Genomic DNA, 24188 nt, shown 5'->3' with positions numbered 1-24188 from the left:
GACTCCTGGGTCTGAGGGAGGAGGGGCTGGGGGCCTGGACTCCTGGGCCTGAGGGAGGAGGGGCTGGGGGCCTGGACTCCTGGGCCTGAGAGAGGAAAGAGCTAGTGTCCTGCACTTTTGGGTCTGAGAGTGGAGGGGCCGACAGTCATATAAAAATCCCCATACCTTAGTGAGGGCTGGGTTGGGCTCAGAGAAGTCCCCACCAGGTGTTCCCTGAAGGCGACTGAGCTCGAGCAGCCGGCTGCGTTCCTAGCAGAAGATACCGACGGCTACTGTCAAGGTCAGAGTGGGCTGTCCCAGCTGCTTTCCCGAATGTCAGGAGACATCTGGGGTGCAGGGAGGTGGTGGGATGCCCTGGGGCAAGTGGGGACGGTGGGACAGGTGCCAGGGAGCTCACCTGCGACAGGGCCTGAAGGGCCTCCTCCTTCTTCCGGCTCAGCCCCCGGCTCTCGGCTGCCATCTGCTCCCCCAGTGACTTGAGCTGCTCTTCTAGGACCCGGATCCGGCGCTGCAGAGCACCCCTCTGTCCCGGTTACTCAGCTGCCAAGGCCCCAGCTGGCCCTGCAGGCCACCCTCCCACAGGACCACATCTGCCTGCAGAGCTGGAGTTTGCGCCAGCCCCTCCAGGAGACCATGGGATCCGAGTGTCCAGGGCTGGGGACCCAGCATTCAGCTCCCTGGACCCTCCTCCCTTTTGAGGGTCCAGAAGAGATCTGGGGAGGACTGGGGAGGACAGGGATGGACAGAAAGAACAGCGACCAAGACAGGCCCCAAAAGACAGAGAGGTAGACAAAGACTCAGGGAAAAGGAAAGCCAGCAGGCCAGGGAAAGATCCAGAAACAGGGAGGGAAAGGAGACCCACGGAAGAGCTTTCTTTTCTCTTTTTTGAGACAGAGTCTCACTCTTGTTGCCCAGGCTGGAGTGCAATGGCGTGATCTCCACTCACCACAACCTCCACCTCCCAGTTCAAGCGATTCTCCTGCCTCAGCCTCCCAAGTAGCTGGGATTACAGGCATGCGCCACCACATTCAGCTGATTTTTTTTTTTTTTTTTTTTTTTTTTGTATTTTTAGTAGAGACAGGGTTTCTCCATGTTGGTCAGTCTGGTCTCAAACTCCCAACCTCAGGCGATCCGCCCACCTCAGCCTCCCAAAATGCTGAGATTACAGGCGTGAGCCACCCCGCCCCGCTCATAGAAGAGCTGTCTAATCCACAGCTTTCGGAAACTCTGTGAATGTGAAGCTCCCAGGAAGGATCTGGTGGAGCGTCTATTTGGAATAGAGGCAAAGAACGTGGTGGTGAAAACCAAGTTTGTTCAAATCCTGGCTGTGGCTCATGCCTGTAATCCCAGCTCCTTGAGAGGCTGAGGTGTGAGGATCGCTTGAGCACAAGAGTTTGAGAGCAGGTGAAACCCTGTCTCTACTAAAACTACAAACAGTATCCAGGTGTGGGGACTCGAACCTGCGGTCCTAGCTACTGGAGAGGGTGAGGTGGGGGGATTGCTTAAGCACAGGAGGTCGAGGCTGCAGTGAGCTGTACGCATGTCATGGCCCTCCGGCCTGGATGACAGAATGAGACCCTATCTCAAAAGAAAAAAAAATCCTGGCTCTATCCCCTTACCAACCAAGGAAGCTTGGAAAAGATTACTTAAACACCCTGGCCTTCAGCGTTTTCATTTATAACATGGAAAAAAAATGTAATAGGACTTGCCTCATAGGTTTGTTGTAAGGATTCAATGAGGAAATACTCATGAAACATTCAGGACCATGTCTGGCGTTAGTAAATGTTTCTTCAGTATCAGCTCTTGTTGTTACTATTCAGAAGAACACGACAGGCAGGAAACGAGGACAGAGTAAAAGGCAGACAGAGCAGGGGAGACAAGAGCAGCAAGGGAGGCAGGGCTGCTGGGCATGACTCACTCTGTGCTGTGCCATGCTGGCCTGAAGTTCCTGGACCTTGGGGTCTGGTGCCTGGGGCCCCGGGCTGTCCCGTTCCTCCTCCTCCTCCTCCTGCCGGCTCTCCCGCTCCAGTTGCTGGAACTCTAGGTCCTCATAGGCACGTTGGGCCACATCCAGCTGTTCCCTCATCTATAGATCAGAACGCAAAAAGGCTGGAGACCTGGGTCCCTAGGACCCCAGAGAGTAGTGGGCTAGGGCTGGGACTCCTGGTCTGAGGAAGAAGGTGACTGAGGACCTGGACTCCTGGGTCCTGGGGGAGGAAGGGGCTAAGAACCAAACGGCCAGCTGGGCGCTGTGGCTCACGCCTATAATCCCAGCACTTTGGGAAGCTGAGGTGGGTGGATCACCTGTCAGGAGTTCGACACCAGCCTAGCCAACACAGTGACACCCCGTCTCTACTAAAATTCCAAAAATTAGCTGAGTGTGGTAGTGTGCACCTGTAGTCCCAGCTACTCAAGAGGATAAGGTGGGAGAATCGCTTGAACCTGGGAGGCGAAGGTTGCAGTGAGCCAAGATTATGTCACTACACTCCAGCCTGGGCAATGGAGCAAGACTCCATCTCAAAAAAAAAAAAAAAAAAAAAAAAAAAAAAAAACAAAACCCAGAGGGTCATTACCTCCTGCACACCCTGCAGAAGCCGCTCACGCTGGTCCTCGGGCTGTGAGTCAAGCTGTCCCTGCGCCTCACGGAGTCTCTGGCGAAGACCTTCTAGGCGATCCCGTTCCTGGCTCAGCCGCCTCTGTTCCTGAGAGAACAATCAGGTCCTCAGCCTCAGCTTGAGTGTAGAGAGGGAAACAGAGGCCAGCCACATCTCAGAGCCGGCCTGGGGTGTCAGCTCTACAAAGGCAGGGACTTCATCTATCTGATTCACTCCTGTGCAGGCCTCCCTCCCAGTCAGCTCCCAGATTTTAAAGACATGAATGAGGCCAGGTGTGGTGGCTCACACCTAACATCCCAGCACTTTGGGAGGCCAAGGTGGGAGGATCTCTTGAGCCCAGGAATTTGAGATCAGCCTGAGCAACATAGGGAGAGCCCATCTCTACACAAAATTTACAAAATTAGGGCTGGCCAGGCGCAGTGGCTCAAGCTTGTAATCACAGCACTTTGTGAGGCTGAGGTGGGCAGATCACGAGATCAGGAGTTCGAGACCATCCTGACCAACATGGTGAAACCCCGTCTCTACTAAAAATACAAAAATTAGCCAGGCATGGTGGCAGGCACCTGTAATCCCAGCTACTCAGAAGGCTGAAGCAGAAGAATTGCTTAAACCCAGGAGGCAGAGGTTGCAGTGAGCTGAGATCGCACAACTGTACTCCAGCCTGGGTGACAGAGCGAGATTCTGTCTCCAAAAAAAAACAAAATTCGGGGGGTGTGTTAGTGCATGCCTGTAGTTCCAGCTACTTGGGAGGCTGGATTGCTTGAGCCAGGGAGGTCGAGGCTGCAGTGAGCTGTGTTTCCATCACTGCTCCAGTCCAGGTGACAGAGGGAGACTCTGTCTTGAAAGAAAAGAAAAGAGAGAAAAAAATAAAGAAAAAAGAGAAGAAAGAAGGAAAGAAAGAAAGGAAGGAAGGAGGGAAGGGAGAGAGAGGGAAGGACAGAAGGAAGGGAGGGAGGAAGGAAGGAGGGAGGGAGGGAGAGAGGGAGGGAAGGAAGGAAGGGGAGAGAAAGAGAGAGAAAGAGGAAGGAAGGAAGGAGAAAGAAAAACAGAAAGAAAAGAAGAGAAGAGAAGGAATGAATGCAAAACCTATTCATGCTCTGTGATATGGGGATGCAGAAGTGGACTGTATCTGGGCCCTGCCCTCCAGGTGGGAACACAGTCAATTGGAAAGATCAGGGCAGTAAAACCCAGAGACAGTGGGGACCCAGAATGATGAACAATGTCTGCCAGAGGCTGAGGCTGCAGTGATAGCACTACTGCACTCCGGCCTGGGCGACAGAGCAAGACCCTGTCTAAAAAGAAAAAAAAAAATCAGGGAGCATTTAGATCTGGGAAAATAAAAGGAGCCAGAAGGGCATTTTGGGCAGAGGAAACGGCATGGCACAAATGCATGAAAGTTGAAAAGTAAAGGAAGTCTGGGGGACAAACTCCAGCCAGAGTGGAAGAGGATGTGGTGGTGGGAAGAACGTGGTGGGAGAGGACAGTGGGAAGCCCAGCTCGGCCAGCTCCTGGTGGGTTTGGTCAGCCTGGGGATATGGGAGCCACAGAAGGACTGAAAGGAGGGAGTAGAGCCTAGGAATCATCCCTCTGGGAGATGGGTTAGAGGGGTGGAGAGCAGCTCCCTCTGGAGTCCTCCAAGTGGTGAGGATGAGATCTAAGCTGGAGCTTGGGCAGTGGAGCTGGAAGAGATGGACTAGACAGGGAGGATTAGGAAGCAGAAAGGACAGGATATGGTGGCGGAGGGCTTGGAGGTGAGAGGCAGGGAGGTGTCCAGCACAAAGTCCAGGACTCTGCCCTGGTGATCAAAGGGACAGCAAGACAAACAATGTGGAGAAGGGAGTTGCTGAGGTCAGCTTTGGATATGGTGAAGGAGAAGCAGCCAGACTCCTGGACCAGAGGGAGGAAGGACTGGAGCCTGGACTCCTGGGTCTGAGGGAGGAGGGGCTGGGGGCCTGGACTCCTGGGTCTGAGGGAGGAGGGGCTGGGGGCCTGGACTCCTGGGTCTGAGGGAGGAGGAGTTGGGGCCTGGACTCCTGGATCTGAGGGAGGAGGGGCTGGGGGCCTGGACTCCTGGGTCTGAGGGAGGAAGGACTGGGGGCCTGGACTCCTGGGTCTGAGGGAAGAAGGACTGGGGGCCTGGACTCCTGGGTTTGAGGGTGGAGGGACTGAGGGCCTGAACTCCTGGGTCTAATGAAGGAGGGGCGAAGAGCCTGGATTCTTGGTTATGAGGAAGAAGGGGCTATGACTGGGATTTCTGGATCTGGGTGAGAAAGGAGTACTTAGTAGCCAGTACCCTAGGAAGAAGGGCACATTTCTGTCTTGGAAGAGAAAGCCTGGGAGAAATAAGTGATCTTTGAGGATAAATGAGGGCCCAGGACCCAGCTCCAGGAAATGCCAACAAACAAGACATTTGCAAAGAAAAAAACTGACAAAATCACAAGTCACCATTTTCCAACCTATAATGATAACTGACCTAAGCAATGCCCACTGATATGGACGTTAGAATCTTCAGATAAAATAGTCTTTTTTGTGAGAGAGAGTTTTGCTCTTGTTGCCCAGGCTGGGTACAGTGGCAGGATCTTGGCTCACTGCAACCTCCGCCTCCTGGGTTCAAGCGATTCTCCTGCTTCAATCTCCCGAGTAGCTGGGATTACAGGTGCCCACCACCACACCAGGCTAATTTTTTGTATTTTTAGTAGAGACAGGGTTTCATTATGTTGACCAGGCTGGCCTCGATCGAACTCCTGACCTCAGGTGATCCACCTGCTTTGGACTTCCAAAGTGCTAAGATTACAGGCATGAGCCACCATGCCTGCCAAAAGATTCTTTTTTTTTTTTTTTTTATTTGTCTGAGACAGAGTTTCACTCTTGTTACCCAGGCTGGAGTGCAATGGCGCGATCTCGGCTCACCGCAATCTCCACCTCCTGGGTTCAGGCAATTCTCCTGCCTCAGCCTCCTGAGTAGCTGGGATTACAGGCACACGCCACCATGCCCAGCTAATGTTTTGTAGTTTTAGTAGAGACGGGGTTTCACCATGTTGACCAGGATGGTCTCGATCTCTTGACCTCGTGATCCACCCGCCTCAGCCTCCCAAAGTGCTGGGATTACAGGCTTGAGCCACCACGCCCGGCCCAAAAGCTTCTTAAGAAGAGACCAGTGTGACCTCATGAAGTCTGGACAACCACCAGAGACGGGTTTCCTGACACTGGCCCAGGAAGCACTAAAGCACTTCTGAATATGATCCAACCTCTCCCTCTAACCAACACCTGCTTGCAGAAACAGGGGCATGTTCGGGGCGCCACAGGTATGCAATCAGCCGTGCTCTGCCTGTGAGACAGAAGACTGGGTATTTCCAATAAACGGTACAGGGAAGACACAGGGGTTGGGAACCACCAGAGATGAAACAATAGGTAAGACATAGCAACAAAACACACTGGCCTTTGGGGACTTCATTCAAACAAGCCACCTGTTTGTTTGTTTGTTTGTTTGTTTGTTTTTTCTTTCTTTTTAAAGACAGGGTTTCACCATGTTGGTCAGACTGGTCTTGAACTCCCGACCTCAGGTAATCCGCCTGCCTTGGCCTCCAAAGTGCTTGGATTACAGGCGAGAGCCACCACGCCCAGCCACAAGCCACCTGTTAACTGGTGTTTTGAGACTATCTGGGAAACATAAAAACTAACCAGAAACAAGATGATACTAAGAACTTATTATTACTATTATTTTTGAGACAGGGTCTTGCTCTGTCACCCAGGTTGAAGTGCAGTGTCATGATCACAGCTCACTGCAGCCTCTACTTCTGGGTGCAACTGATCCTCCCACCTCAGTCTTCTGAGTACTGAGACCACAAGTGCATGCCACCACACCTGGTTAATTTTTGTATTTTTATTTTTCACAGAAATGGTGTCTCATTATGTTGCCAGGCTGGTCTCATACTCTTGGCTCAAGAGATCCTCCCACCTTGGCCCTACCAAAGTACTGGGATTACTGGTGTGAGCCACCTCGCCCAGCCAAAATGGTTTTTTATCTGTCAATGATACACTCTAAAGATATGTACAGGCCATATGATGTCTGGGATTGGCTTTTAAAACTAGGGATGGGAATAAATTGGAGATATGAAACAAGAATGAAAACATATTGGCAGGGTGCAGTGGCTCATGCCTGTAATCCCAGGACTTTGGGAGGCCCAGGAGGGTGGATCACCTGAGGTCAGGAGTTGGAGACTAGCCTGCTGAACATAGCAAAACCCTGTCTCTACTAAAGATACAAAAAATTAGCCAGGCATGTTGGCAGGCCCCTGTAAGTCCAGCTATTTGGGAGGCTGAGGCAGAAGATTTGCTTGAACCTGGGAGGTGGAGGTTGCAATGAGCCAAGATCGCGCCACTGCACTCCAGAGTGGGTGACTAGAGTGAAACTCCATCTCAAAAAAAAAAAAAAAAAGGATGGAAGAATATTAATCATTGCTGAAGCTGGTGGGCACAGGACATGGGAGCTGCCTGACTATTGTAGGTTTATAATTTTTTTTTTCTTTCTTTTTTTGAGACTTAGTCTCACTCTTATCTCCCAGGCTGGAGTGCAATGGTGTGATCTTGGCTCACTGCAACCTCCACCTCCCCAGTTCAAGTGATTCTTCTGCCTCAGCCTCCTACTTAGCTGGGATTACAGGACTCCACCACCTCACCGGCTAATTTTTGTATTTTTAGCAGAGGCGGGGTTTTGCCATGTTGGCCAGGCTGGTCTCGAACTATTCAGTTCAGGCAATCCACCTGCCTCAGCCTCCAAAACTGCTACGCGGACAGGCATGAGCCACCACGCCCGACCGATTTGGAAGTTTTTACAAACCCACATTTAAATAGAAACGACAGGGACAAAGGAAGAGCCCCCAAAATCATGCCCAGTGAGGGCGGAGGAAAAACAGGAGGGGGCATCAGCCCCTCACTCTCTCGGAAGCCCAAATGTCTCCTTTGGGGAATAGGGACAACCCCGGGACGCAGGTGGCTAGGAGCACACCACCAACATACATGATGAGACTGCAGATGAAGACCCAGTGAGCCAAACAGACCTGTTCCCGTTGCTGGCAGCCACCCCGCTCCGAGGCCGCCTGCTGCCCCAGCAGCTCCCGCAGCTGCTCCTCCTCCCGGCGAGCGGCCACTCGCTCCCCAGCCAGCTCGCCCCGCAACAGGGCCACCTCCACCTCCATCTGCAGAGAGAATGCAAGGGCTGGGGCCTCCGGCGCCTGGGTCCAAGGAAGAAGCCCAGGGCCTGAAGTACTGGATTTGAAGGGACCTGGATTTGTAGGGAGGCTCGAAGCGGGCGGGCCTAGAATTTGATCCCACTGGAGGAAAAGGCTGGGAGTTCGGCCTTGTGGGTTCCCTTTGAGTTGGGGCCAGGCTTCCCAAGGGGACCGCGGCCTCACCTCGATCTTCAGCTCCTTCCTCTGGCGCTGTAGCTCCTTCACTCGCTGCTCCATCAGGGCCACGCGAGTCAATGCCTCCAGCTGCTGTCCACGCAAACGCCGCGCCGCCCCTCGCACCCCATCCCCCAAAGAGGTGGATGCGGGGTGTGTGGCCACCTTCGCTATCGAAGGCGTAGCCTCGGGCTGAAGTTGAAGGGGCGTGGTGAGTGGAGATGCCTCCCCCCTTGCAATCTCAAAATAGGTCTGGTCCCCACCCACATCCCCCTCAGCAGGTCTCAGTCCACCTAACACAAACACCACTCCCATAATCTGTCGCAGGCTCTTTTCTTTTTTTCTTCTTTTTTTTTTTTTTTTTTTCTTTTTGTCCTGAGATAGGGTCTCACTGGATGGAGTGTAATGGTGTGATTACGGCTCATTGAAGCATCGACCTCCCGGGCTCAAGCGATCCTCCCGCTTCAGCCTCCTGAGCAGCTGTGACTACAGGCGCTCACCACCACGCCAACCTCTTTATTTATTTATTTATTTATTTTTGTAGAGAAGGGGTCATACTATGTTGCCCAGGCTCGTCTTAAACTCCTAGACTCAGGCGATTCCCCCACCTCGGCTTCCCAAAGTGCTGGGATTACAGGCGCGAGTCCCGGCGCCCGGCCTTAGCCTCTTGTATTTAAGGTCGGAGTGGGGGAGGGTGCAAGTCCAGTGACTACCCGACCACACCGACCACAGAGGCTTGCAGTACCGTATGGGAGGTGGGGGGATACAAAGCCGACTTATGAAAGGTGTTTCTTTTTCTCTATCCAGGTCCTATTCTCTTGGCGTCACTTTGTCGTAGTGCCTGGATCTGTCTCTCTGTCTCTCTCTCCACCCCTTCCCATCTCACGGACTCAGTATCTGTCCGCTAACTCCGAGTCACTAGATCTTTCTCCCTAGGAGTATCTCCCTCTCTCGAGGTTTGTCTCTATTTGTTTCTCTGAGCATCTCTGCCATTTATTTCTAGGTTTCCCTCCGACTCGATTCCCCTCTCTGACTCTCTTCTCCGGTCTCACTGTGTCTCTATCTCTTTTGGGTCTTTGTCTCTCAGTCTCCATGTCTCTGGGCCTCTGTCTGGTTTCTTGATCTCTCTGCAACTCTTACTTGTTGGGTTCTCTCTGTTCAGTAGTCTCTCCTCTCTCTGGGTCCCTCTGTCTCTGAGTCTCTGTCTATCTGGTCTCTCCCTCTCATTTTTAGAGATAGGTTTTGCCCTGTCCCAGGCTGTGGTGCAGTGGTGCAATCATAGCACACTGCAGCCTCCAGCTCCTGGGCTCAAGCATCCTTCTGCCTCAGCCTCCCAAGTAGCTAGGATTACAGGCACGCGGCGCTGCGCTTGGACAATTTTTGTATTTTTTGTAGAGACGGGGATTTGCTATGTTGCCCAGACTTGTCTCGAACTCCTGGGCGGCTCAAGCGATCCTCCCCTCGGCCTCCCCAAGTGCTGGGGTTACAGGCCTGAGCCACCTATCTGGGTCCTCTATACCCGTCTCTCTGTGTCTGTCGCCCGTTTGGGTCCATCTCCGTTCTTGGGGCCTCCCCGTGGCTCTGTCTATCTGGTTCTCTGCGTCTCTGCCTCTCTGGCTCCGTGTCCCGGTGTCTGTGTCTCAGTAGTCTCTGCTGTCACTGGGTCTCTCGCCCTGTCTCCGGCGCTCTGCCTTTCCGGTTTCCCTCTATCTGTCTACCTGTTCGGCCACCTATTTGGGTCCCCGTCGGTCCAGGCCCCCCGCGCGGTCGCCCTCCGGCCACTCACCGCGTCGCGGCTGCTCTCGGTGCTGCTGCCTTCTCCCCCTTCTTCTTCTTCCTCCGCCTCCCGCTCAGCTCCTCCCCGGCTCGAAGGCTCCTCCAGGACGTCGGGAGCCCCCTGTTCCCGGGTCTCCTCGGGATGGCCCTGGTGCTGGACCTCCACATCGCGTTCGGGGACTGGCGGCGGCGGGGTCCCCTCCTCGGGGCTGCTCCGCGTCCCCATGGCCGCCTGGGCTCCTGCGAGGTGGGCGGGACCAGGCGTTCTGGGGCGGGGGCGGGGCCTGGGGCGGGGGCGGGGCCTGGGAGGGCCGGGGCGGGGCCGGGGCCGGGGCCTAGGAGGCCCGAGCGCCGAGCGAGTCTGCGGCGGGGCGCGGAGACCCCCCCCAGGAGGCGGGGCCTAAGAGTTCAAAGGCGCAAGTCCTGAAGTTTCCAGAGGCGGGGCTTGATGGTTCCAAGGCGACAGGAATTTGAGTCCGGGGTCGTAGCACGCCCCCTGCTGGCCCCTTCGACCCCGCCTCCCCTCCCTCTCCAGGTGTCAGGCCTTGTACCCTCCCAGCAGCCCCCCACAATCTCTTGGACTCTCTTAGAGCGAGCCATCTTCTCCCTCCCGGACTCAGCAGCTCGGCTCCCGCCGCGTCCTCCCCGGAGCCCCGTAGGCTTAGTCCCGACCCCACTGTGCAGGGGAACAGCGCCCCTGCCGCCTCACCCAGGAATCCAGGAGTCGGGGCTCCCAGGCTCCCCTCCTCTGGACAAGCCAGGAGTCGGAGTCCTTGAGATTCCGAAGCCCAGCCCCCACCTCCCCGCAGCCTCAGCCCCCTCACCAGCTCAGGCTTCGGCGCGCTCCTCTCTGCGCGCTGGGCACGGCCGCTTCTGCCTATGAGACAGGTGGCAGGGGAAGAGGGAGGAGAGAGAGGCCGCCCCGTCCCCCTCCCCAGCAGCCCGGAAGTGGAGGGGGGACAACAGGTCCAACAGCTCCCGAGGGAGGAGGGAGCGACGGGCTTGCCCCACCCGCGGCCTAGGCATCCGGCCATCCCGGCCCCACCGGTCCCACCCTCGTGGAACTCAGCATCGCGACCTCCCAGTCTCACTCCAGACCCCCATTCCTGCCCCCTGGAGGGCCAGGAGTCTTGGCCACCTCTGTACGGGTGCCTCTCTAATGTCCAGTCCCTGGGAGTTCAGAAAGGAAGGCAGGAATGGAGATGGGGACCTCTCCCCTCTAATGAGCCCTTTAAAAGGGCCCTGACCGGTTTGGGGAGCTGGACAAGGGGAAGGGGTGCCCTGAATTGAGTCAGAGACCTGCCCAGACTGAGGGAAGTGTACCGCCCCCCCCCCCCCCAATTTTGCTATGGGGTGGAGGGCAGAGGTTAAAGGTCTCAGCCAGACCCTTTCCTCTCTGGGCGAAAACAGGAAAATAACTGGTATATGAAAAGGGATGATTAGAAGTCAAGAGCTGTGCTGAACACTTTACACTCGGTCATTTAATTTCACCCTCAAAGCTGCCCAGCAAGAAAGTGATTACTACCTCCATTTTTTTTTTTTTTTTTTAGTAGAGACTGGGTTTCTTCATGTTGCCCAGGGTGGTCTTCAACTCCTGGGCTCAAGCAATCTGCCTGCCTTGGCATCCCAAAGTGTTGACATTACAGGCATGAGCCACCCTGCCTGGCCTACTATCTCCATTTTATACTTGGGGATACAAGCTGAGGAGGACAAATGCACCCAAGATGGCCTGGGAACTGAGGCTCACGCCTGGAACCCCAGCATTTTGGGAGGCTGAGGCAGGTGAATTGCTTGAGGACAGGAGTTCAAGACCAGCGTGGGCAACATGAAGAAACCCTGTCTCTACTAAAAATACAATTAGGCTGGGTGTGGTGGCTCATGCCTGTAATCCCAGCACTTTGGGAGGCCAAGGTGGGTAGATCACAAGGACAGGAGATAGAGACCATCCCAGCCAACACGATGAAACCCTGTCTCTACTAAAAATGCAAAAATTAGCCGAGTGTGTTGGCAGACACCTGTAATCCCAGCTATTCAGGAGGCTGAGGCAGGAGAATCACTTGAGCTCAGGCAGGAGGCAGAGGTTGCAGTGAGCTGAGATTGTGCCACTGCACTCCAACCTGGCAACAGAGTGAGACTCTCAAAAAACAAAAAACAAACAAACAAAAAAAAAAAAACAAAAATTAGCCACGAGTGGTGGTGCCCACCTATAAACTCAGCTTCTCCAGAGGCTGAGGTAGGAGGATCTCTTGAGCCCAAGAGGTTGAGTCTGCAGTGAGCCTTGAATGCACCACTGCACTCCAGCCAGGACAACAGAGTTAAGACCCTGTCTCAAAAAAAAAAATGTAGCCAAGGTCTACACATGTTATAAATGGTAAAATGTAGGCTTCACTCTCTGAAAGTGCATGTTCTTTTTTTTTTTTTTTTAAATTAAAAATTTAAAACTCGGATCACTGGATTCAAAGTTCATGTTCTTAACCATTGTGTCTACTGTCACTCCAAGCCAGGAAGTACCCAAAAGATCCTTCCAAATGATAATAACTTCAATGGTGAACACTGATAGGCAAAATGCCAAGCACTCACACACGTATGACTCATCAGAGCACCACAATACCCTGTTATTATTACTTCCGTTTTACAGATAAGAAAACTGAGGCCTAGGGAAGTAAAGAACCTTACTCCAGGGCTAAGTGGGAAGTGGCTCAAAAGCAAGCCAGTGTTCTAATCCAAGGTGAGAAGAAGACCTGCCCCATATATCCCTGTTTGTTTTTGATCTTGTGAGTTACGCCTGTAATCCCAGTACTTTGGGGGGCCAAGGTGGGAGGATCATGAGGTCAGGAGTTCGAGACCAGCCTGACCAACAGGGTGAAATCCTGTCTTTACTAAAAATACAAAAATTAGCTGGGCGTGGTGGCATGCGCCTATAATCCCAGCTATTCAGGAGGCTGAGGGTGGAGGTTGCAGTGAGCCGAAATCGTACCATTATACTCCAGCCTGGGCGCAGGAGCAAGACTCTGCCTCAAAAAAAAAAAAAAAAAAAAGAAAGAAAGAAAGAAATCTCCTTGCAGGCTTCTTGGACCTCCCAGCCTCTCCACAGGACCAGAACTCCAACCCGTTTGGCCCAGAAACCCAAGAAAACCCCAGAAAACAGGCTGAAGTCAGACTCATGGCAAAAAAAAAAGTTTTATTTAGAAAGCTCCAGAGGTTGGGGTTCGAGAGTGGGGTGGGAAAGGAGAGGTGCGGTGTCAACGCCACCCCCTTCTCCCCTCAAGTGCATTCATACTGGGTAGGAGCATCTGACAGAGGTGAGATCAGGAAGTGGGTGTCTGCACCCCACAGCGCATGTTGGCAGGAACAGCAAAGTCTGAAAGGAATAAATCAAGGTTGAAACTGAGGGGCCTAGGCAGAACCCCAGGCCCCACTGAAGACCCGGAAATCCTAGGAAACTTTCCTCTTCAGGGAACTAGAGTTTTGGTCCTGAGCCCACTCCTCTGAGACCCAGGAGTCCAGGCCCCCAGCCCCTCCTCCCTCAGACCCAGAAGTCTAGGTCCCCAGCCCCTCCTCCCTCAGACCCAGAAGTCCAGACCCCCCAGCCCCTTCTCCCTCAGACCCAGGAGCCCAGGTCCCCAGCTCCTCCTCCCTCAGACCCAGAAGTCCAGGTCCTCAGCGGCTCACCTATCTGCTGAGGTTTAGGCAAGTTCAGGTTGTCCATCAGTTTGACAAACTCCTCACAGCTGAGGGTGAGCCGAGGGTTCAGAGTCCTTTCCTCCTCCACAGTGGACACTGTGAACCCTAGTGGCCAAGGGAGGGGAAGGAAAGTCAAGGAGTCCAGTGCCTTGGGCCTCTCAGAACTACATTTCCCAGGAATCCTTGGGTGCCTCTTTGGCAGGAGACTAACAGGCTCTTCACCAGAATATTCCTAAAATAGTTTTCCCTCCTCCATGGGCACTATGGGAAATGTAGTTTTCCTGCAGTTCCCTAAGCTCCAAAAGGAAGGCTCAGGAAAACCCACATCCTGCAGAATTCTAGATGTCTGGCAATCACATAGTTTCTACATCCGCACACAGCACTTTATCTCTCTCTCTTTTTTTTTTTTTTTTTTTTTTTTTTTTGACAGAGTCTTGCTCTGTTACCCAGGCTGGAGTATAGGGATAGAATCATAGCTCACTGCAGCCTCAACCTCCTGGGCTCAAGTAGTCCTATCACAGCCTCCCAAGTAGCTGGGACCATGCCACCATGCCCGGCTAATTTTTTGTATTTGTAGAGGCAGGGTTTTGCCATGTTACTCAGACTGGTCTCAAACTCACTCCTGGGCTCAAATGAGCCTCCTGCCTTGGCCTCCCAAAATGCTAGGAATATGGGTGTGAGCCACTATGCCCAGCCTCAAGAATTTAATTTTTTTTGGCCAGAGAATTTTCTGAGACCGGTTGGCTTCACGCACTACAAGGATTACAGAGATTTACACTCCCCTTTCAAAGTTATGTACGCCCCCCACCTCCTCCAGGAAGACCTCACCATGGTAATCATGAGCAGGGTAGACCAGACAGTCGCCTGGAAGTGTGAAGATCTTTTCATGGACCGAGTGGTACAAGGACTTGGCACAGCCTGGGGAAGGAACGATCAGAGGTCAGTGGATCAACAAGACAGAAGACTCTAATCCCTTCCTTCAGGAAAAGGGTGGGAGGATAAAATCACTATAGCTAAACCCTCTCCTTCTGTCAATATCCCTTTGTCTAAGTAGAGGACAGGGAAAGGCATTCTAGGCAGATAAAACAGCACACACAAAGAACTGAGGAACCCTGAGAAATTCAGCATGGCTGTAAACAAGGTTGGAATGACCGGGGAAGCACCAGAGAGTGTCGTTTGTGACCTTGACTCTCATCCAGGGGATGCCAAAAAAGGGTTCTGAACAAATGAGGAGGACTAGAAGGTAAGAAACTGAAGACAAAGCCAGGCACAGTGGCTCATGCCTGTGATCTTAGCACTTTGGGAGGCTGAGGCGGGGGGAATCACTTGAGGTCAGGAGGTAGAGACCAGCCTCATCAACATGGCGAAAACCCATCTATATATATTATTTTTTAAAAATATAAAAATTAGCCAGGTGTAGTGGCCCATGCCTGTAATCCCAGCTACTTGGGAGGCTGAGGCAGGAGAATCGCTTAAACAAGGGAGGTGGAAGTTTCAGTGAGCCGAGATCACACCACTGCACTCTAGCCTGGGCGATAGAGCAAAACTCCATCTCAAAAAAAAAAAAAAAAAAAAAAGGAAGAAGAAAGAAACAGAAGACATGAGGCCAGGAGGAGAATGAAGCCATGGTCCCCACAAGCAGCTCTGAGTCCTAAGAAGGGGCAAACCTCTCTTCCACCTTGCATTCAGCCTAAACCTTTCAGCTTCCTGACTGTACTGGAAATGAATAAAAGGAAGATGGGGAGCCTTGGAGAGAAAAAGACAGAGACTGAGATGCAGAGATAAGGAGAGAGGGAAAAGGGAGGAAAAGACCTGGGGATGCCAAAAAAAGGGTCATCTCATCGTGGTTTCTCTTTTACCCTCTCATCCCGCCTCACCTCTGCCTGCAAGGCAGCTAAATCCCAGACCTAGTGTTAACCCAACATTCTCACACATGCTCAAAGGATGGTCCAACCCTGAGACTCTGAAACTATACTCCCTTTCCACAGAGAAACTCCTAAATCTAGCTGCCCCTAGCAGATTGACTCCAAAAGGATTATTGCTCCCTGGTAATTAAACCGCTGGCTCTAACAACTTTTTTTTTTTTAAGCTACATTTGTTTCTTTTCTTTCTTTTTTCTTTTATTTTTTTTGACAGTTTCCCTTCTGGTTCCCCAGTTGCAGTGCAGTGGCGTGATCTCGGCTCACTGCAACCTACACCTCCCCAGTTCAAGTGATTCTCCTGCCTCAGCCTCCCAAGTAGTTTGGATTACAGGTGCCTGCCACCACACCTGGCTAATTTTTTTTTTTTTTTTTGAGACGGAGTTTCACTCATGTTACCCAGGCTGGAGTGCAATGGCCCGATCTTGGCTCACCGCAACCTCCGCCTCCTGGGTTCAGGCAATTCTCCTGCCTCAGCCTCCTGAGTAGCTGGGATTACAGGCACGTGCCACCATGCCCAGCTAATTTTTTTGTATTTTTAGTAGAGACGGGGTTTCACCATGTTGACCAGGATGGTCTCGATCTCTTGACCTCGTGATCCACCCGCCTCGGCCTCCCAAAGTGCTGGGATTACAGGCTTGAGCCACCGCGCCCGGCCACACCTGGCTAATTTTTTGTATTTTTAGTAGAGATGGGGTTTCACCATGTTGGCCAGGCTAGTCCTGAACTCCTGACCTCAGGTGATCCACCCATCTTGGCCTCCCAAAGTGCTGGGATTACAGACGTAAGCCACTGTGCCTAGCAGCTATATTTGTTTCTTAGAGAGGTAGTCTCACTATGTTGCCCAAGCTGGCCCCACATATGTAACTAACATACCCCTGAATCTAACTGTCCCCCAGCAGCTAAGCCCCTGAATCTAACTCTTCCCATACTCTAGCATGGGGGTCCCTAACCCTGGGTACCCGTCTGTGGCCTGTTAGGAACTGTCTGTGTGCAGAAGGTGGCGAGTGGCGGGTGAGTGAGTGAAGCTTCACTGCATTTACAGCCACTCCCCACTGCTCCCATTACAACCGGAGCTCTGCCTCCTGTCAGATCAGTGGCAGCATTTGATTCTCATAGGACCAGCAACCCTATTGTGAACTGCATGTGCAAGGGATCTAGGTTATGTTCTCCTTATGAGAATCTAATGCCTGATGATCTGTCACTATCTTCCATCTCTCCCAGATGGAACCATCTAGTTGCAGGAAAAGAAGCTCAGGGCTCCCACTGATTCTACCTTGTGGTGAGTTACATAATTATTTCATTATATATTAGAATGTAAAAATAATAGAAATAAAGTATACCATAAATGTAATGCAACTGAATCCCCAAAACTATACCCTGCCATGGTCCATGGAAAAATTCTCTTCCGTCAAAGCAGGCCCTCGTGCCAAAAAGGTTGGGGACCACTGCTCTAGCAGGTAAACCCCTTGAATTTAATACTGAAGTCCCCTAAAAGTTTAAAGTCCACTCATTCATTCTTGTAACAGATACTTAAACACTTGACACATACATAACTATATGAAGATCTTGGGCTGGATAAAGGAGCCAGTCACCTTGCTGGAAGTCTGTCCGTCCACACCCACGGATCAACAGGGCATCTCCAGTGAAGGCCATGCTTTGGTCATTCAGGACGAAGGTGACACAGCCTGGGGTGTGGCCAGGGCTGGCCCTGGTCTCCAAGGCCTGGCAAAGGTGGAAGAGTACAGAGACAGTCAGTCACCGAGAAGCCTTCAAGATGAAACTGGCCCTCAAAGCCCCACCCTACCCCAGGGTCATATCTAGATAAATATTTTGGTAAAAAATTTAGATTCCTAGGCTCTAATCCTATATTACCAGAGTGAACTCTAAGTGGATGCATGACAATAAAACTACAAAACTGTGACACACAACAACAAAAATACAAGTAATATCTGACCTCTGGTTAGGAAGGTGATATAGCTTGGCTGTGTCTCCACCCAAGTCTCATTTTGATTTATACCTCCCATAATCCTCATGTGTCATGGGAGGGACCCAGTAAGAGGTAGCTGAATAATGGGGGCAGGTTTTTCCCATGCTCTTCTCGTGATACTGAGTAAGTCTCATGAGATCTGATAGTTTTATAAAGGCAGTTTCCCTGCACACACTCTCTTGCCTGCCGCCATGTAAGACATGGCTGTGCTCCTCCTTCGCCTTCCACCATGATTGTGAGGCCTCCCCAGTCATGTGGAACTGTGAGCCCATTAAAGCTCTTTTTCTTTATAAATTACCCAGTCTCAGGGATGCCTTTATTAGCAGCATGAGAATAGACTAATACAGTAAATTGTGGGGTGCTGCTTTAAGGAGACGTGAAAATGTAACTTTGGAACTGGGTAACAGGCAGAGGTTTGAACAGTTTGGAAGGCTCAGAAGAAGACAGAAAAATGCAGCGAAGCTTGGAACTTCGTAGAGACTTGGAGGGTTCAGAAGAGAGAAGATAGGAAGATGAGGGAAAGTTTGGAACTTCCTAGAGACTTGTTGAATGGCTTTGACCGACATGCTGCTGATAGTGACATGGACAATGAAGTCCAGGCTGACGTGGTCTCAGATGGAGATGAGGAACTTTTTGGGAACTGGAGTAAAGGTCACTTTTGTTATGTGTTAGCAAAGAGACTGGCAGCATTTTGCCCCTGCCCTAGAGATCTGTGGAACTTTGAACTTGAGAGAGATGATTTAGGGTATCTGGCAGAAGAAATTTCTCAGCAGGAAAGCATTCAAGAGGTGATTTGGGTGCTGTTAAAAGCATTCATTTCAGTTTTACATATACAGAAAGATATGCTTTGGAATTGAAACTTATGTTTAAAAGAGAAACAGAGCATAAAAGATGAAAATTTGCAGCCAGGCAATGCAATAGAAAAGAAAAACCCACTTTCTGAGGAGAAATTCAAGCCTGATACAGAAATGTGCATAACAAGGAGCCAAATGTTAATTGCCAAGAGGATGGGGAAAATGTCTCCAGGATATGTCAGAGGTCTTCACAGCAGCCCCTCCCATCACAGGCCTAGAGACCTAGGAGGACAAATGATTTCATGGGCGGGGCCCACAGCCTTGCTGCTTTGTGCAGTCTCGGGACTTGGTGCTCCGCATCCCAGCCATGGCTAAAAGGGACCAAGTACAGCTCAGGCTATTGTTTTGGAAGGGGAAAGCCCCAAGCCTTGGTGGCTTATGCATGGTGTTGAACCTGCTGGTGAACAGAAGTGAAGAACAGAGGTTTGGGAACCTCCACCTATATTTGGGAAGCTGTATGGAAATGCCTGGATGTCCAGGCAGAGGTGTGCTGCAGGGATGAAGCCTTGATGGAGAGCCTCTGCTAGGGCAATGCAGAAGGGAAATGTGGAGTGGGAGCCCCCAGAGAGAGTCCCCACTGGGACACTGCCTAGTGGAGCTGTGAGAAGAGGGCCCTTGCCCTCCAGATCCCAGAATAGTAGATCCACTGACAGCTTGCACCATGTGCCTGGAAAAGCTGGAGACACTCAACACCAGCCCATGAAAGCAGTCAGGAGGGAGGCTGTACCCTGCAAAACCACAGAAGCTGGAAAAAAAACACTTTAAACTTGATATGGAACCAAAAGAGAGCCCACATAGCCAAGACAATCCAAAGCAAAAAGAACAAAGCTGGAGGCATCATGCTACCTGACTTCAAACTATACTACAAGGCTACAGTAATCAAAACAGCATGCTACTGGTACAGAAACAGATATATAGACCAATGGAACAGAACAGAGGCCTTGGAAGCAATGCCACACATTTACAACCATCTGATCTTTGACAAACTGGACAAAAACATGCAATGGGGAAAGGATTCCCTGTTTAATAAATGGTGTTGGGAAAAGTGGCTAGACATACGCAGGAAGCTGAAACTGGACCCCTTCCTTATACCTTATACAAAAATTAACTCTAGATGGATTAAAGATTTAAATGTAAGAACTAACACCATAAAAACCCTAGAAGAAAACCTAGGCAATACCATTCAGGACATAGGCATAGGCAAGGACTTCATGACTAAAACGCCAAAAGCCATGGCAACAAAAGCCAAAATAGACAAATGGGATCTAATTAAACTTAAGAGCTTCTGCACAGCAAAAGAAACTATCATCAGAGTGAACCAGCAACCAACAGAATGGGAAAAATTGTTTGCAATCTACCCATCTGACAAAGGGCTCATATCCAGAATCTACAAAGAACAAAATCAGATTTACAAGAAAAAAAAAACAAATAAACCCATTCAAAAGTGGGTGAAGGACATGAACAGACACTTTTCAAAAGAAGACATTTATGCAGCCAACAAACATATGAAAAAATGCTTATCATCATTGGTCATTAGAAAAATGCAAATCAAAACCACACTGAGATACCATCTCATGCCAGTTAGAATGGCAATCATTAAAAAATCTGGATACAACAGATGCTGAAGAGGACGTGGAGAAAAAGGAACACTTTTACACTGTTGGTGGGAGTGTAAATTAGTTCAACCATTATGGAAGTCAGTGTGGCGATTCCTGAAGGATCTAGAAATAGAAATTCCATTTGACCCAGCAATCCCATTACTGGGTATATACCCAAAGGATTATGAAGCATTCTATTATAAAGACACATACACATGTATGTTCATTGTGGCACTATTTACAATAGCAAAGACCTGGAACCAACCCAAATGCCCGTCAATGATAGACTGGACAAAGAAAATGTGGCACATATACACCATGGAATACTATGCAGCCATAAAAAAAAACAAGTTTGTGTCCTTTGTAGAGACATGGATGAATCTAGAAACCTTCATTCTCAGCAAACTGACACAAGAACAGAAAACCAAACACCACATGTTTTCACTCATACGCAGGTGACAAACAGTGAGAACACATGGGCACAGGGAAGGGAACAACAATCACCGGGGTAGGTGGAGGGGTGGAGGGGAGAGGAAGGAGAGTAGGGAGTGGGGGTGTGGGGAGGTGGGGAGGGATAACACAGGGAGAAAGGCCTAACGTAGGTGACGGGGGGATGGAGACAGCAAACCACCATGGCATGTATGTACCTATGCAACAATCCTGCAGGATGCAGGATGTGCACATGTGACCCAGTGCCCAAATACAATTAAAAAATAGAAAAACAAGGAAAAAATTAAATTAAAAAAAAAGAACCAATATGCTCAAAAAATATATTTGTAACATATACATACCACACAGTGGTCAATATACTTAATATACAAACAGATCTTGCAAATCAATTTAAAAAAGATAAACACACTAATATAAAAATAGAATACTCAACAGTCATTAAAAGCAATACTGTTGAAATAAAATTCAGTAATGTTTTACACTTTTTTTTTTTGAGACGGAGTTTCACTCATGTTACCCAGGCTGGAGTGCAATGGCGCGATCTCGGCTCATCGCAACCTCCGCCTCCTGGGTTCAGGCAATTCTCCTGCCTCAGCCTCCTGAGTAGCTGGGATTACAGGCACGCACCACCATGCCCAGCTAATTTTTTGTATTTTTAGTAGAGACGGAGTTTCACCATGTTGACCAGGATGGTGTCGATCTCTTGACCTCGTGATCCACCCGCCTCGGCCTCCCAAAGTGCTGGGATTACAGGCTTGAGCCACCACGCCCGGCCTGTTTTACACTTTTAAAAATAAAAAATAGGTGAGGCTGGGCATGGTGGCTCACACCTGTAATCCCAGCACTTTCGGAGGCTGAGGTGGGCGGATCACAAGATCAAGAGATCAAGACCATCCTGGCCAACATGGTGAAACCCCATCTCTACAAAAAGTACAAAAATTAGCTGGGTGTGGTGGCGCACGCCTGTAGACCCAGCTACTTGGGAGGCTGAGGCAGGAGAATCGCTTGAACCCAGGAGACAGAGGTTGCAGTGAGCCGAGATCTCACCACTGCACTCCAGCCTGGCAACAGAGCAAGACTCCATCCCAAAATAAATAAATAAAAACAAAAATAATTTTAAAAAATAGGCAATGGCAGCCAGCACGGTGGCTCATGCCTGTAATCCTAGCACTTTGGGAGGCCGAGGTGGGCAGATCACCTGAGGTCAGGAGTTCGAGACCAGCCTGGCCAACATGGTGAAACCCTGCCTCTACTAAAAATATAAAAATTAGTCAGATGAAGTGGTGCATGTCTGTAATCCCAGTTACTAGGGAGGCTGAAGCAGAAGAATTGCTGGAACCCAGGAGGCAGAGGTTGTAGTGAGCCAAGATCGTGCCATTGCACTCCAGCCTGGGTGACAGAGTGAGACTCCATCTCAAAAAAAAAAAAAAAAAAAAAAAAAGTCAATATCCTGGGGCAAAAGGATATGAAACTGTTCTAGCTCCAAAAAGATTTTTTTTTTTTTGAGATGGAGTTTCGCTTTTTGTTGCCCAGGCTCGAGTGCAATGGAGTGATCTCGGCTCACCACAACCTCCGCCTCCCAGGTTCAAGCGATTCTCCTGCCTCAGCCTCCCAAGTAGCTGGGATTACAGGTGCCCACCACAATACCCAGCTAATTTTGTATTTTTAGTAGAGACAGGGTTTCTCCATATTGGTCAGGCTGGTCTTGAACTCCTGACCTCAGGTGATCCACCTGCCTCGGTCTTCCAAAGCACTGGGATTACAGACAGGCGTGAGCCACCATGTCCAGCCACTAGATCCAAAAACAATTTTTAAGAATATATCACAAATAAAAACATAAAATAAAAACGAAGCAAAAACGAAAGAAGGAAAAGGAAAACACACACACAGAAGAGACTAAATAGACATAATGGTCAAACAAAAAGCATGAAGATCAGTTGCCTCCTGGTTCCAAAAAACAGCTGTAGGCTGGGCACCGTGGCTCACACCTGTAATCACAGAACTTTGAGTCACCGAGAGGATCATTTGAGCCCAGGAAATTGAAACCAGCCTGGACAACAGGTGAGAAGAGAGGAGGGAGGCCGGGCGCGGTGGCTCAAGCCTGTAATCCCAGCACTTTGGGAGGCTGAGGCGGGTGGATCACGAGGTCAAGAGATCGAGACCATCCTGGTCAACATGGTGAAACCCCGTCTCTACTAAAAATACAAAACATTAGCTGGGCATGGTGGCACGTGCCTGTAATCCCAGCTACTCAGGAGGCTGAGGCAGGAGAATTGCCTGAACCCAGGAGGCGGAGGTTGCGGTGAGCCGAGATCGCGCCATTGCACTCCAGCCTGGGTAACAAAAGGGAAAGCCTGTCTCAAAAAAAAAAAAAAAAAAGAGAGGAGGGAAAGGTAGAGGAGGAGGGAGAGGGGAGAAGTAAGAAGGGAAAGAGGGAAGGAGGGAGGGAGGAAGGAAGTAGAAAGAAAGAAAGAAAGCTGTAAAAATTATTTTTATAGAAAGAGAGAAAGAAAGCTGTAAAAATTATTCTTAGGGTAACTGAAGACATCTGAACACAGGCTGAATATTTAATGATGATATAAAGTTGCTGCATATTTTGTTAGATGTGACAAAGGTTTTGTAAAAGAGTAAGTCTCAAAATGTAGCCTCGGGAACTCTAGTCGGTGAAATCGAAACTGTTTTTGGTCTTTTTGCCCATTTTTCATTCTCATTCCCCCAAAAAGCATGGGGGGGGAGTTCTAGAAGTTTCATGACCTGCAATGACATAATTGAGGGGGGTGGTTCTAAAAGTTTCATGACCTGTAATGAAATCTGTGCCTTTTTTTTTTTTTTTTTTTTTTGAGACAGAGTCTCACTCTGTTGCCCAGGCTGGAGGGCAGTAGAACGATCTCAGTTCACTGTAAGCTCTACCTCCTGTGTTCAAGTGATTCTCATGTCTCAGCCTCCTGAGTAGCAGGGATTTCAGAAGCACGTCACCATGCCCGGTCAATTTTTGTATTTTTAGCAGAGACAGGGTTTCACCATGTTGGCCAGACTGGTCTCAAACTCGTGACCTCAGCTTCCCAAAGTGCCAGGATTACAAGTGTGAGCCACCGTGCCCACCCTGTGCTTGTGTATTCTTATGTTTTGTACATTTTATCAATGTAGATTTGAAAAAAATTCAAAATAAGAAATTGTGGGTGGGGAACGTAACATCTTGACCTAAAACAAGCCTCAACTGTCCCTGAAACTTGTCGAGTGATTTCCTCAACTGCTCAGCCTGCCTAACTCCAAATTCTTTCAATAAATTCATTCTTCCTTTTCATGATGCATCATTCCCATGACACATCCCCAAAGCTTTTCTTTCACCTGTTTCCTGTGGCAGCTAAACCTGAAACTACTCCCATCAAAGAAACAGAACCCAGAAGGGATCCTGCAAAGCACTCAGCTCACTGGCCGTGGCGCTTCGAGCCCTATACTGCCCCCTGGTGGCAAGAAAGCTCTCAGCCTCTTTTGCATTTGGTTCCTAAACTCCATTATTCAAATGTATAGTAAATCCTTCTTAATTGCCTGGGATACATTTCAAAATCCGCAGTGGATGCCTAAAACCGAAGATAGTACAGAACCCTACACACTATTCTTTTTCCTATACATACACACCTATTATAAAGTTTAATTTATGGCCGGGCATGGTGGCTCACGCCTGTAATCCCAGCACTTTGGGAGGCTGAGGCAGGTGGATCAAGAGGCCAAGAGATCAAGACCACCTTGGCCAACATGGTGAAACCCCGTCTCTACCAAAAATGCAAAAATTAGCTGGGTATGGTGGCAGGCGCCTGTATTCCTCACCACTCGGGAGGCTGAGGCAGAAGAATCTCCTGAACCTCAGAGGTGGAGGTTGCAGTGAGCCGAGATCGC

General features: G+C 50.2%; 2 protein-coding genes across 5 annotated transcripts in view; both read right to left on the bottom strand.

The window, feature by feature from the left end:
• Positions 1-10740, bottom strand: part of PHLDB3 (pleckstrin homology like domain family B member 3) — a 26057-nt gene extending 15317 nt beyond the window's left edge. For both annotated transcript variants that reach the window (XM_032262828.1, XM_032262829.1), the window contains exons 1-8: positions 10621-10740; positions 9807-10036; positions 8030-8212; positions 7676-7813; positions 2574-2702; positions 1919-2086; positions 398-508; positions 166-249 (exon numbers count right to left, since the gene is read on the bottom strand). In XM_032262828.1, the coding sequence (XP_032118719.1) occupies positions 166-249; positions 398-508; positions 1919-2086; positions 2574-2702; positions 7676-7813; positions 8030-8212; positions 9807-10022 (1029 nt within the window). In that variant the 5' untranslated portion in view covers positions 10023-10036; positions 10621-10740. The remainder of the gene's footprint in view (positions 1-165; positions 250-397; positions 509-1918; positions 2087-2573; positions 2703-7675; positions 7814-8029; positions 8213-9806; positions 10037-10620) is intronic.
• Positions 10741-12957: 2217 nt separating this feature from the next.
• Positions 12958-24188, bottom strand: part of ETHE1 (ETHE1 persulfide dioxygenase) — an 18488-nt gene continuing 7257 nt past the window's right edge. For all 3 annotated transcript variants that reach the window (XM_032262816.1, XM_032262817.1, XM_032262818.1), the window contains 4 exons: positions 16995-17124; positions 14309-14398; positions 13469-13585; positions 12958-13157 (listed from right to left, as the gene is read on the bottom strand). In XM_032262816.1, coding sequence (XP_032118707.1) covers positions 13105-13157; positions 13469-13585; positions 14309-14398; positions 16995-17124 — 390 coding nt within the window. In that variant the 3' untranslated portion in view covers positions 12958-13104. The remainder of the gene's footprint in view (positions 13158-13468; positions 13586-14308; positions 14399-16994; positions 17125-24188) is intronic.

Source organism: Sapajus apella, unplaced genomic scaffold (genome assembly GCF_009761245.1).
Source record: "Sapajus apella isolate SASKATOON/1434 unplaced genomic scaffold, GSC_monkey_1.0 scaffold130, whole genome shotgun sequence".
NCBI lineage: Eukaryota > Metazoa > Chordata > Mammalia > Primates > Cebidae > Sapajus > Sapajus apella.
The sequence above is the reverse complement of the archived record's forward strand: the minus strand, read 5'-3'. Positions and strand labels throughout refer to the sequence as shown.